At 30.5% G+C, this 14,907-nt stretch overlaps 1 protein-coding gene across 3 annotated transcripts in view; it reads right to left on the bottom strand.

Moving 5' to 3' along the window:
* Window positions 1–2,601: 2,601 nt before the first annotated feature.
* The window catches only part of Pop4 (ribonuclease P/MRP subunit POP4), a 52,700-nt gene continuing 40,394 nt past the window's right edge, over window positions 2,602–14,907 (bottom strand). For 2 of the 3 annotated variants that reach the window (XM_035370549.2, XM_035370550.2), the window contains exon 6: window positions 3,275–3,501. In XM_035370549.2, coding sequence (XP_035226440.1) covers window positions 3,365–3,501 — 137 coding nt within the window. In that variant the 3' untranslated portion in view covers window positions 3,275–3,364. Of the gene's footprint in view, window positions 2,748–3,274; window positions 3,502–14,907 lie in introns of those variants that run through there. The other variant, XM_085825246.1, reaches the window with a different exon arrangement.

The following is a 14,907-nucleotide window of genomic DNA, read 5'->3' on the forward strand; positions in this document are numbered from 1 at the left end:
CAATTCAAATAAATAAATTCAAATTCTGGAAAATTTATATTAATAAATATATTTTAAAATGCTCAGTTCGAATGAATAAATAGAAAATTTTAAAATAATTATCTGAAGAGACAATGAAACACTAACAATTAAAATAAAAGTCTAAAATTTAAAAATTACCTAAAATATTAACTATGACTAAAAATATAGTATAAAGAAAACTATTTGGGGAAAAAAAAAAAAAAAAAACCGATGCACCTTTGATTTAAACTACACAGTTCAAATGAGCAAATATAAATTTTTAAAACTGTTATTCTAAAGAAATCATGCAACTTAAACAATTAAAATGAAATTCGAAAAAGAAAAAAAATACTTAAAAAATAATAACAATTATAATTAAAAATATAATATAAAGACCATTATCTGAAAAAAATGAGTGATCATAATTTTTTTCCCCTCACGCACGAGATGGAAAGGTGAAGGAAAACAGGTTGTCATATATTAAGAAGTTTGCCAAGTGAACTATTCTTGGTGCAACTGAAAAAAAGCGCCAACATAAACTGTTGAATTTCTCCATAAAATTTCACACTAAATTTTACAGTATTTAGTAACTAGGCATAATTTGAGTCGTAGAATCGAAATATGTAAAAAAAAATGGTACATTATTTAAAAAAAGTCCAATTTTGTGTCAAAATGCCTATGTTAGAATAGTGTTACATATAAATCTAATATATATCCTAAGTCGTGCTTTCAAGACATAAAGAACGCAATTTGAATTTCGTGAATCGGCCCAGTAGAACGGGAGATATAGAACTGTCTCCCATTTCTTTTTTTGAGCATTGTACATACATGTGCTGAGACTTTAGGATGTTTTCAGCTCTAAACGTTCACTACCAATTAACATGAGACAGTATTAATGCCCTAAATATTTTTTTAAAAAACTTACTATAATAATTGATTCAGTCTTGATACTATAATAATTAAATTCAGTCCTCTCCAGCAGAAGTGCATGAATTAATTAATTACATATTTCCATTTTCTTTACCTAATGTGTGTGTGTATGTTTTCTCTTTATACATATATATATATATATATATAAAGAGAAAAAGCTTATTTTTATAACTTCTTCTATAAAAAGAGATATGAATTAAAATAATATTTTATGGATTATGCATAAAATATAACCACACAAACCACACATTTTAAAACAAACGAGATTTCTAATAAATTAACCAGCTATGACCCCGAAAAAATTAAAAATGAAGAAATCGATGTTAAAATTTTATATATTACCTGCTTTCTCCCCAAATCTGGATATATAAAAATATACAATCTCACATGGAAGTCAGCAGTAAACAAGCATAGCAAATTTTGTGTAAATATTGTGAACCTTTCTTTACAGTTGCTCTGTATTTTTAAAGTACCAAGTATTTTTTTAATTCATTTAACTTTATTTTATTTATTCATTTATTTATTTTATTATTATTTTTTTAGTAACAGTACATTTTACTTTTAATAATATATATATTATTTCATTAATATTTAAGGCTTCTAGAAACACAAAGAAATTTTTAAAACTTACTTCAGCTTGCAATTAGTGTGTTCATAATATGCATTATAATCTTACTTATCTAAAAATTGCTAGCATACTTTACTTTCACAGTTCATAAGCAGAAATAAAAATTTCCAATAACATGGAATTTAAATACCTTAAGAGTCCAAATCTTGTAAGTTAAATACAGAGATATCTGGTGGCAATAAATGCAATCGACCACCGAACTTCCGTACATGCAAATCCATGCAATAGTGTTAATGGTCTTCCGTCTTCTACCAATGACGCTACGTATTTGCAATGCACTAATGGAAACGGGGCTTCAGACTGCAAAAATTTTGCATTGTATTTTAACCACGTATTCCATTTAGAAATATAACTTTGTTCAATTAATGATCAGAAGAAATAAAAAATGAGTATATATAAGATAGGTTTGGGGGAAATTTATAATTTTTGTTATCGATATTTAAAAAATTCTAAACAGCTCTAAAAACTCTCTTTATAACCTTTTTTTCTTTATTGCTTCTTAATTTTTTTTATTCAGGAAGTTAGAATTAATGCATTAATTTTTAAGTGAATAAAACATAAATCGGTAACTATATAGATGTTAGAAAGGATGAAAAGAAATACTTTACAAAGTAGTTTAAAAATATAAAAAGTATGCATGAAGCACATTTAAAAATGGATTTGAAAAAAAAAAAAAAAAAAAAAAAAAAAAATAAATAAATAATTTAAGCCTGCATCTCTGAATTAAAAGAATTTCCTTGATTTAATGCATAGAACAAAACATTTGAATTTATCTTTAATTAACTTCAAAAACTATTTGATAACTCACCACTTAAATCTTTATATCACTTGGAAGTTTGCAGCATATCTTATACCATGACACAGTAAAAGCTAAACAATCCAGAAAGCTCAGGAAATACCAAACTCCGGATATACAAAATTTTCAAATAATTAAGTATATAAAAGGGGCAATTCATGGCAGAAAAGCCAAATAAATGGAAGAAAAATTCTTGGTCTGAAATTATTAAAAGAGTCATTTTATTTGTTATTAACTTGAATATTAAAGTGCTATATTAAAATTATGTAAGCTTGTTGAAAGAAAAAAGGGAATTCGAGGTATAAACACTGAAGTAAAACATTATATTCGATTGCAAAATTCTAACAATCATGAAACTTGGTGGTGATCTTGCCAAACTTGCACCAGTCATTCCTGCAAAAATTTGAAGGAATAGATTGTTCTTTATTTACTTTACCAAATTTTACAAGTTACAGGCATATCATATAAAAAACTTATATTGCATGTCATAATTTTTATGTTGTTTAGCTATTGTTCATCCATTTTAAGTCACACTTTTCTTGCTGTCAGGATCATGCTGTTCCTTTGAAGATAAATCCCAAATTTCAATTTTTTTTCAAAATGCAATTGAAACAGATAAACAGCAGTTAACTTACTTCAGTTTTTATAAAATTTAAATCAACTTATTGAAATTTAATCAGGTTTACATTAAACTATACTAAATTGCAACTGTTTGGCAACAGTTTTTGTTTGATTCGAATCTTAATCCTATTTGTGCTTTAAAACAGAGTTACAAGTAAGTCTCTTATTTGCTTAATTTTATAATAAAAAAAGTTTTTGAAATTCGAAAATATTTCATTTTGGGTTAATTAGATGCAGGATAGTTGGGCTTTTACTGCAATTACAGTGCAAATACAAAGTAACATACCAATTTACAAATGTTCTGTTGATATTAGTTATTCAAACTTTATTTACCAAAATGATAATAATACAGTATTTACAAATAAACAATATCAGATTTCCTTGTAAAATTAAGGATCTACAATTGCTTTTGTTTTATATTTTAATCGACTTCTTTCATATGGCACATATCGGAAATTCTCTCCATAAATCTTGAAAATATTTCCATTCAGCTCAAAACAAAAAACAGTTCCCTTTTTGGGGATTGCTGCAAAATAAGAAAACGTCATGAGTGTAATTTTTTGATGAAAGTATTCTTGGTTTCATTTTGAGGAGAAAGATGTTATGTACATACTGGTTAGATTATTATACTTGTTATGCCAGTGGTATCAAAATCACGGCTCACAGGCCATGCAAAGCAATTTTATGCAGACTGGAACACATTTCAGTTATCCATTTGTTACAAAGATTTCAAGATTTTAGTTATTTGAAGTCTGAGCTTACCTTAGCTACATTACCATTGAAGACGAACATGAATAATGTGCATCAAATCTATATAAGGATTAACTTATAGAGTGATTTAAATCTTAACCAAAGATTTGAAGACACAGATTTTAACTAACATTTATGTTTGTCTAAAAATAAATAAGCTCAGTTACAAATTTTTGCATTAAGAATAATCGCTTTATTTGAAAATACATTTAACTGAAAAATCAGTACCTAAAACCTGTGAAGAAGATAATTTCTCACTAAGGTTACAAACTTTATCAGAATTGAAATGCCATAATTTGTCAAGCTGTAGTAAGAAGTAAAAGAAGTTTACAATTATTTACATACAAATACACATACATATTTCCACTTATTCACTGAAGAAAAATTTTATAAATAAGAGAAAGATACTAGGTTTTCTACTATTTACTTTGTTCCACTTAAAAACTTTCTCTGAAATTTTTTAAAGTTTTCATAATTTGCTTATTTTTAAAGTAAGTTACTTAATGATTAATTAAACAAGTATGAACTATTTTAAATAAATGTGAATCTGAAAACTTAATGTTTAGCTACATATATATTTGAAAAAAATGTAACCAATAAAAATGTCTTGCAAGTACCAAACTTTGGCCTTCAGACATGAAACTAACATGAATTTGATTTTTTTTCCCTTTGCAATATTATTATTATTGATTTTTGTGTATTTTGAGAAATATTAAAGGCACAATTTATAATTTAATTATTTTTTATTTTGTTTATAATAAATTTTCATTTTGTTTAAAAAAAATCTATTTTTAGAATGAGGAATTCAGCCCACAGTTTCAGTTTTTGAGCACTGTGTTAGGCAATACAAAGACATTTTAATTCATATATTTGTAGTTAATATAGCACTAGATGAATGAAAAATTACACAATATAAATTTATGGAAGAAATAATAATAATTTAAGAATACAAAAATTCTACATATGCCTTTTTGATTAGGGTTCTTTAGTGTTAACCTTTTTTTTAATTAAAATTTAGATGGAAATTATTAGCTTTAGTAAACAGCATTTATATAACCCATAATTAAAGAGATGAAAAAGATAGTATTAAAATATTGATTTGCAATTCTTATCTAAAAAAGATCCCTATTATTATTTTCATTTATAAATTAGCAGTCATGTTTCTTGCATTTGCTAAATAAGGCTGAAGTAATCATAAAGAATTGGAGTACAAAACAGGTTCATAAAGTCGAATGGTTTCAGGTGTTATACAGGGGGTGAATAGACCTGGTCTATAAGATTATCTTATATGTAAGAGATTGATAGGATGAAGTTAATTTATAAAGGTAAAAATCATATTTTCTAAATATTCCACTTCCAAGATAAAATTAACATGATTGATTCTCTCATTAAAAATTATGGAATATTATGATAAAATATCTCAATTTATTTTTAAATGCTCGGCTGATTGTCAAGTATGATTTTCAGAAGAGCATTTAAAAGCGTGTCTTACATTTTCATTAAATGCACATTTTTAATCAAACTGCACACAGTCATTGACCTGTGACTGTTTAACTACAACGGTGCAAAAGCAAAATATAAGAATTTTCTACTAAAAAACAGAAAATTCTACTTTGTAATTAAATGTTTTCTAGGTATTTTCATTAAAAGTATGTGGTAAAATAAATATATAAAGTACATATGCACAAGGCCTTGACAGGCAAATACAACATGTCCTTGCTCAGCAAACAGAAACACTTATTGTAAAAAAAATTACACAGCAAGACCTGATGCCTTTTTGAAGAATAAAATTCCTGGTAAATCTTAGAAAAATAATAACGAAAACATGCCCACTGTCTAAGAAATATTTCAGAAACTCACCGAACAAGAGAGAAAAATTTAAGATTTTGGAAGCACAGAATTCTCACCATATAGCAGCTAATTTAAGTTTAATACAGTAGGTGATGCTTAATGTGATCTCAGTTAATGTTTCTATTCAGATATGGTTACTAAACTGCCCAAGTCCTGCTACTCTGTGTACAAAAACATGGAAAATTCATCAGTTACTGTGATCAGCAATTTGGTTAATAATAAAAATATAATAGAAAAGATTTTTTAAACTTAAATATTAAAATAAGAGGTAATGTCACCAAATAAGTTTTAAATGGGTTATAAAAATTACCAAGTTACAGATAAATGTTGCCACATAAAGAAGGATTTAAGTTGCAAATAGGCTGTTTCGATTTTAATCTACCAATTAAAATCAGGCAAAGAAAAAACCCTTAATTAGATGTGCATATTCAATAACTCTATCAATTTTTAGAGGATCAGACATTTGCTCCTCTTCATAAGTTAAAAAAAGTCTGCAGAATATTTTTCTTCCCTGAAAAAACAAAATTCCTTGAAAATAGTTATACCAAACTAAGGGCTTTATTGCTTAATTTTAAATTTTACATCTGCAAGTCATCTTCTAATAAGCAATGCCTTTCAAGTATTAACATCAGGAGTAGAGTAGCAGTCAAATACTTTCTGGAGATATTACAAATCATTCGTAAATTAACTTCTGTTTTAAAGACATTGTGATGAGTTTAAAAACAAACTTTTGCATTTTCTTAACTGAAATGCCGTAAAGTTGCTTATTTATATTTTTCTAGTTATATTGAAGCCTATTTTTCTCATTGTTTAATGTTATCAAAATAGCAGGCGACAAATTTGATCACATTAAACAGTTAATATTAAACAAAGCATTCATAGGAGAAGTTTTCTTTAAACTTCATACATGTAGTAACTCTCTTTATTTTGAGTATAATAGTCAATAAATTGCATAAGTTATTCAATACCAGATTTGTAAGACATGCTTTAAAGTATGCCTCTGAAATGCATTTAAAATAGACTACACTCAGCTACAGTATTTGGCAGCTTACATTCCTATTAGCTACCTTTCCCCCCCCCCAACTGACAATAAATTAATTATGACTAAATTCGTAAGTGAAGTCATTAAATCTAACCTGAAAATTAGTTTTAAAATAGCAAAATATTTAATGAATTTTATGTTAAAATCAGATATGTAAAAGCTGCAAACTACTATTGCCAGCATGACACACAAACATAGTGCTACGAATAATAGTGCTACGAATTTGTTATTTAAAAAGCTAATGTTAGTTCAATTATAAATTAAATGGTTTTATTTCCCACGCAGTGCAGCGCGTGATGAATATTAAAAGAAAGCTAAGCCGGAAAATTGAAAATACAAGAGCGCTTGCATTAAACATTAAATAAATATCTCTTTTTGATTTCTAGAAAGTACTAGAAAATTGTTGCGCGTGATTTTTAAAATCTTATAAAAGGAGGAAAACATCTCAGTTCGTTGTTGTTTAGAAAACTGCTCTTGTTTATTGTAGGGAATTCGCGGATTAGCTTACTTTAGCTGTTCTGGAATCAAGTTCTATTGAACATTTGAGTAGTTAAAAGATAATTACTGTGAGATATTGTAATACTGCACGATAATTTGAGGAAATTTAAGCATATTTCTTGTGATAATAATAAATTTTTGCTCATTTTTCATCGGACTTGTGCATTCATTTCGTAACGAACCCGTATGCACGCAACAATAGGCTTTTTTTACTGCTGTGAATACATTATCATCAGTGACTAACAATAAAATTACATAGGCATGAAAGCTTACTTTCCAGAATTACCAGTCATTTACTAAAAACATCAATTTATCAAAGCACAAGAAATGTAAGTTTCATATATTTCAGAAGCCATTTCAGATATAGCCATTTCAGAAATAGGCCAGATTTAACCCGCATCAAATCGCAGAGAAAACTATAAAGTTTATTTTAACACCATTTTGAGAAGAGTCTAAAATCATAAAATAAAGAGAAGATAAAATATTTAATATTAGAAAAATAAAACAGCAAAATTTGGTAAATTTCTCAATTTAATTGATTTTAAATACACCCAAGGACTTAACACAACTCCATTTAATAAATTTTTCAGTGTTAAAAATTTTATTATGTGTTTTTATTTAACATAACACTAGTTTTACAACATAAAGCTCCAGCAACAGAAATATAAGTTGTGATATTAGACATGATTGTTGTGATTGGTTAAGATGGAATAGAAGTGACAAGAAACTACTCCTAAAATGCTGGAACTGCTGTGTTGTAGGCCATACACGGAAAAACTGCAGAACACCCCAGGGCATAGAAAACAAGATCATTCTGCAGAAAGGATGCACGAATGGCCATTTTGGGAGGCAGAATTTGAGAGACAATGTGAAGCCCCATTTTAAAAGTGCTTCAGATTTCTGCAGTGAGTGACAGCAATAACGGTCTTTTCATCATGGAACATAACAATGGAGTTCCTTGCAATATAGTGATTGATACAACAGCAAAGTTACCATCATTTAGAAAGATTTAGCTGAAATGGTTTAAAGATGAACTCATTTGGACGCCATGTGTTACCCTCTAGAGTGCGTCTGGTGATAAAATGGACACTTCCACAAACATCACGTTTCGGTGTGTCGCCTACTACCACACAGCATATGTGGCAGATATTACAGATCCTTGCATACTGGGATTGGACTTTTCCTTTGATTTTAAAAGTAATGAACTACATTCAGAATCCTGAGGGCATAACTATCCATCATCAGAAGGGATCTTCTCCTGGAAAGGCCGATGCCTGTGTGGAAAACCCTGCTCAGAAAGCTGCCGATGTTGTACCAGGGTCGTAGACAAACATGAGCTCTTAATCCAGTCATCCGACAAGTCACAGCTGATCAAGACCTGTGGAGTGATGATGAAGTCAGGAAAGACCAGCTGGAAGATGGCGACATTAAACCCATAACTAACTTAAGTCTTTAAACACAAAACCTACTTGGCAAGGCATTCAAATCTATAGTCCAATGACAATATTTGGTTCACTGGGACTCACTCCATATTCGAAATGGCGACTTGTACTGGAAATTCAAATTGGATGAATGGAAAGGTTTTCCAAGATTTCGAACATCCTTAAGGAACTAGATAGCAGCCTTACAGGAAACATGCAAAAATAGCGCAGATCTTGGGATGTCCATGCAAGTCAGAAAGGACCAAAGAAATGCAGCCGAGGCAAGCTGCAATGTTATAATGTAGAAGCACCTTTTCAACGTATCACCTTTGACATCCTGGGACCCTTGCCATGAGCTACAGATGGCAACAAATACATCCTCGTTATCATAGATTACTTCACCAAGTGGCTTGAAGCTTAATTCCTGATCAAGAGGCTGTCACAGTAGCAGAAGTAATGATACAGCATTGTATTTCCAGGTTCGGAGTGCCTCTTCAGTTACACTCCACAATCAAGGGAGAAATTTTGCCCTGGCTGTAATTAAAGAAATATCTAAGCTATTGGACACTAACAAAACTCAAAGAACATCTTTACACCCCCAGTCAGATGGCATGGTAGAGAGGTTTAATTGAACCATCTTTAATAAAATCTCTTTAGTGATTTTCAGAAACCAACAGGACTGGGACAAGAAGTTACCTATTTATCGTAGTGCTGTCCATGAAGAAAAAGACCTGATGAGAGCTACAGGACATTGATTCAATGAAGGATACAAGGTGTGGTTAAGGAGCCTGATTTGATGGAAATGACTCTGTCCTAAACTACAGTCACCTTGGGTTGGCCCTTACACGGTCCTAAACTGGCTGAACGACATCGTAGTTCGGATCTGTTAGTCATCGAATTCTAAGCCTAAAGTCGTTCATTATGACAGGCTAAATCATTATTATGGCCATAGTATGCAGTGTATATAATGTACATACAGTACAAAGTCAAAAATCGGGATGTCCATTATCCGGAATAATCTAAAATCAGGCCTCAAAGCCACAAAAAAATTTTTTTTGTATGCTTTATGCATGCGCATTTGATTTTTCCTTCCATAATAAAACATGTGGAGATTTTCACTGAAAAATTCCGATTCTTAATTTAACTTAGTACTAAATAAAATACCTCATTATGGAAAAACAATCATGTAAGGATAAATTTGTGAGATTAATAATTTGGCTCCATAGCTGAATGTCTGCTTGACATACATTTCAAACCAAAAAATTCATCTATTTAATATCCCTGACGCTGAGAGTCATTATTTATTATATTTTGCTTCGAATATTTATTAGTCATAGAATTCTAAGCCTAAAATTGTTCATTACAACAGGCTAAATCACTATTATGGCCATAGTATGCAGTGTATATAATGTACATACAGCACAAAGTACAAAGTATAAGCGTAATGTTAGAGCATAAAAGGTTGTCATACTCTTGTTATTCAATTACTAATATGAAAAAAAAAAGTTTAGACATCATTGCATGAGTTATTACTGAAGCTGTCATGTATTAATAAACATATCAAATACATGACAGCTTCAGTCAACTCATTTTTTTATATTAGTAATTGAATAACAAGAGTATGACAACCTTTTATGCTAACATTACACTTTGTGATGATTATAGATTTTTAAATGCTCTAAGAAAAGTTGACGAGGAAAAATTCAACAAAAATTTCTTTTCATATGCTAAAAATAGATTTTTTTAATGAAACTCATAGGCCAAAAGATTACATTTAGTGCTATTTGAATTAAGAATAACTGATATGTTATTCATCATAAACTCAGAAGCAGGCAGAATATGTCGGCACCAGACGGCAGAATTTAGGGAAGATAACATTTTTTGAATTGGGGTAAGCACCGAGCGGCAAAATTAAGGGATAAGAAGTTTTTTATAATGCAAACTTTTTGTAATCAAAAAACATGCATGACCTCGAGGGAGTAACGATTTTCTCCGTTATACATTGTGCAAATAAAACAGCATGGGTGACACCGTTAATGAATGATTGGTCTGAAAATCATTTTATACCCAAGGATCGGCAACATTTGAATTCGGTTGGTTTACCTGATGACTCAAAAATAGTCCTGATTGTAGACAACTGTTCGGCTCATGCTTCACTTAAAATTTTAGTGAAAGATAATGTACCGTAATTTCCGGAAGAAAGGCCACACAGCGTAAACGCCGCACTCGAGAAAAATGGTGGGAAAAAAATTAAAATTACACAGAAACGCCGCAATAGATTAAATTGCGTGTGACATCGTCGTGGGCTGTATAGATGCAAAAACTCAACCTAAGTCCTGATATATGACATACCAGTAAAGAAAAATGCATGAAATGAAACCATAACTCAAAAATAAATGAAAGGTAAGAAATGTATAGCTTCTGTTCCGTTTAGAGACATTTTCAAAAATTTTCCGCTCCTTTCTTACTTAAAAACTATCCAACAAGTACTTGTACCCAAACTGATGGGATCTGTATTTGGCAGAATGCCAAGAAAAAATCCATTCATGCTGAAGGGGAAATACGTCAGAGTTCGTTATTACGAGGCAGGTGGAGTCGTGTCCGCCTTTGAAAAAAATTGCAGAAAAGGCAGGGGTGGGGAGAGGATGGGTCCTGGAAGATTCAGGAGGCAATGGCAGAGGAGAGAGACTATTCAAACTGATGAGAATGTTGATTTGAAAGGGAGAAGAATGTTATTGTTCTGAGATCTCGTTTAGGGTGAATAAGGCATGTAGGTCCGTTCAAGGGAAAGAATGTAAACAAAATAACGTTCGCAAAAATCAACTGAGTGGTCTTTTGTGTGGGAACAGCACCAGTCTATGCACAATGAGAAGGCCATCCAAACTATGTACAATGACCATCATAGGAAATATTTTATTTTTAGTGCACCTAAACGCCACACCCGCTGAAAATTTAAGTTTTAAACACATAAACGCCGCGGCGTTTCTTCCGGAAATTACGGTATTTGTATTATTCTTCCCTCCAAATTGTGCGTCTGTCATTCAGCCTGTGGACATCGGAAGAGTTTGCGCGTTGAAATGCAAATACAAAGTAGCATTTTTAAAATCCATGTTAAATTTCTTGAACAATGGCAAGACTATTCAAGAATTTTTTGAAATATTTTAGCATAAAATCTGCTGTGCTGAGCATCGCAAGATCGTGGAAGAATGTGCCTCTAAATACGTTAAAAAATGCTTGGCATAATTTATGGCCAGCTACCATGTTTCATGGTGAGGACGATGAAGGTGATAGTTGCAGATTTGAAGGTTTTCGGATATCACAAACGAAAGGTGAAATTTTCCTGTTAATGGATTTTGTAAAGTAATGTGGAGAAGCGGTAATAAATGAAGTTGATATAACAGAAGATTTTTCATTCCGTTGACAATGCCCCAATCATTAATCAATTAACGGATTGCAAAATCTGTAGTATGGTTCTACATTTAGAAAATACTGCTACCGATAGTGAAGAAAGTGATAGAGAGGTTACTGAAAACGAAAAAATTTCAATTGACAAGTTAGTCGGTATTCTCGACACAGCAATTACAGGACCTGAACAGTGGAACTTTGTAACTGAACATGAAATTATGTCTGTTAATAGAATTAAAGAGAAAGTATTAGCACAAAAAACAAAGGAACTTAAACAACTTGCATTGAAAGAAATGTTTAATAAAGTAAACAAATAAATATTAAGCGTTTTTTCTGTAAATTTTGATACCCTTTAGATCAAAATTGCTCTTTATTTAAAAAAATATTATTTCATATTTTTAATTGCCTAATTTCTGCATACCATCTTGCCAGATTTAAATTGATGATCTAATATCCTGAAAAATCCCAAATCCGGAATTGCCAAAGTCCCAACGAGTCTGGATTTCGGACTTTGTACAGTAGTTTGATTTTAAATTGGTAAATTTGTGTACTCATTTATTCATATAGTATAATATTTCTTTTATGCTACTTATTGCAATTATTATTTATGTTGTTTGTTATTGTATTGTAATGTTTATTATTGCATTGATGCCTTAGTTGTAAGTATGGCTTCCTGTTCAGGGACTGTAATGTCCGGGATGTGCAGTCCTTGGGAGAGGGGGGTGCAGTGCTATAAATTTTGTATTTCCCTGTGCAATGCAATGCAAGACAAATTTTAGGAGAAAGCTATGCCCAAAAAGTAAAAATATAGGAGCATGTGCATTTAACATTGAATAAATGGATATCTCGGTAATTTGTATAGAAATTCACTAAATGTAATTGACTATTTGTCTATGTTGTCTGTAACCATAATTTCGTAATCTATGACGATAATCTATGAAAACGAGGATTTGTTTGTTGCCATCAGCAGTCATTGCAGAGGTCCCAGGATGTCAAAGGCAATATGTTCAAAAGTTGCTCCTACATTATAACGTTATAACATTGCAACTTGCCTCAGCTGCCTTTCCTCGGTCTTTTCTGACCCGACAGGCATCTCAAGATCGGCACCACTTTTGTACATCATCCTTTGCATTACTCCAATAGAAGCGCTTACAAACTCTCTGGAAAGTGCTCCTTATTCCAAAGTAGCCTCCTGTAGGACTGCTATGTTGTTCTTTAAAGGACGTCCGGGATCTTGGAAGTATCAATTGCCATCAGTAAGCCTTTCCGTCATCCGTTTCGAGTTGCCAGTAGAAGATGTCATCTTTTTATTGCTTTCCAGAAATCTCAAGAAGTAGAAATTGCTAGAAATAATATCACGTGAGCAGTTGAAATCTATAAAAAGCCAGAGAGAGAGAGAGAGCACCTCAGCTAATTTGTTTAGTTATTGCTGATACAAGTTTAGTTCTGTGTGAACTGAGATACCTGAATTAGCTTTCTCTTTAGATATAATGTGTAAATTTTATTAACCTATCATCAGACTTGTGCATTCAATTTATTATGAATCCGTATGCATGCGACAATATGCTACAAAATGTTTGATTAAATTTGCAAATTGATGATTAAACACAGTGGCTGCTTCAAAGTATCATTCTTCTGTCACCGTCTCAACCAATATGTCAACTTATAAATATAAATAAGTGGGAGACTTTTGTTCTGCATTGTGACGTGACATCAAATAGATACCAAACTGATAGACTGAAAGTTACTTTATAATGCATAATTTACGTTCATAACTTACAAAAGTTTTAATCTAATATTCCACTCAGTAGCATAAATTTCAATTTCATTATTAAAGTTATTTTCAATACAATGAGAATAAAACTGATAATTATCTTATACATAAAAATGTGTATGATCTTAGTCATGTACAGGTGAGGGGGGGACAGTTCTATATCTCCCGTTCTATTGGACCAATAAACAAAATTCAGATTGTATTTTTCACGTCTCAAAAGCATGACTTAAAATATATATTAGATTTATACATAGCATCATTCTAACATAAGTATTGTGACATAAAATCAGAATTTTTCTGAAATGACATGCCAATTTTTCTCGATATTTCGATTCTACAACTAAAATTATGTCTAAATTTTAAATTTTGTAAAATTTGGTGTGAAATTTATGGAGAAATTCAAAAATTTTTTCTTGGCGCATTTTATTTATTTATTTATTTTATTTTATTTTATTTTATTTTATTTTTTTTTTTTTGCAATTTTCGCCAAGAACAATTTACTTGGCATACTTCTTAATTTATAGCAACCTATTTTCAATTTTTTTTTTCATTGCAGATGAGCGGGACGAGTGGGGATAAAGTCATTTTTCATACTTTCAAATAGTTTTAACAAAGTATGTAAACCGCACTTGGCATTATAATCACTCCCTGCGCCCCCCGGAAAAAAAATTTGCCAAATTTCAAAATGCTCTAATACATAAATTTGGGTAAATCTTTAGAAAATTTTGAATATAAAACTCTAATTTTTTAGGGGTGCCTAGAAACACATCTACTTTAAGACAATGCTAAAAATTTTATAGGTACAAACATTTTTTCGAAAAAATTATAAAAAATAGTTAAAAGTACAAATTTTAAAAATAAATCATAAAAAATGTGCGAATTATAGTTGGATTAAGCCTAATTCTGGAAGAAGGAATCAAGTAAGTTAAAAAAAAAAAAACAGAGATTAATAAATATATATCAAATTCAATTAACATAGTGGAGCTAAAATGTTGACCGCTAATTTTTAAAAAACTACTCATGTGATTTTTATAAAACTTGGCACTTCGGCATAATTTGAGTCATAGAATCGAAATATGGAAAAATATTAGCATGCCATTTCAGAAAAAAATCCGATCTTTTTGTCAAAAACCTATATTAGACAGATTCAAAGCAAAACTAAATAAAAAATGTAAAATGTGAGATTTTTAT

Source organism: Stegodyphus dumicola, chromosome 10, assembly GCF_044657685.1.
Source record: "Stegodyphus dumicola isolate Sdum_Otavi_A_Nest chromosome 10, ASM4465768v1".
NCBI lineage: Eukaryota > Metazoa > Arthropoda > Arachnida > Araneae > Eresidae > Stegodyphus > Stegodyphus dumicola.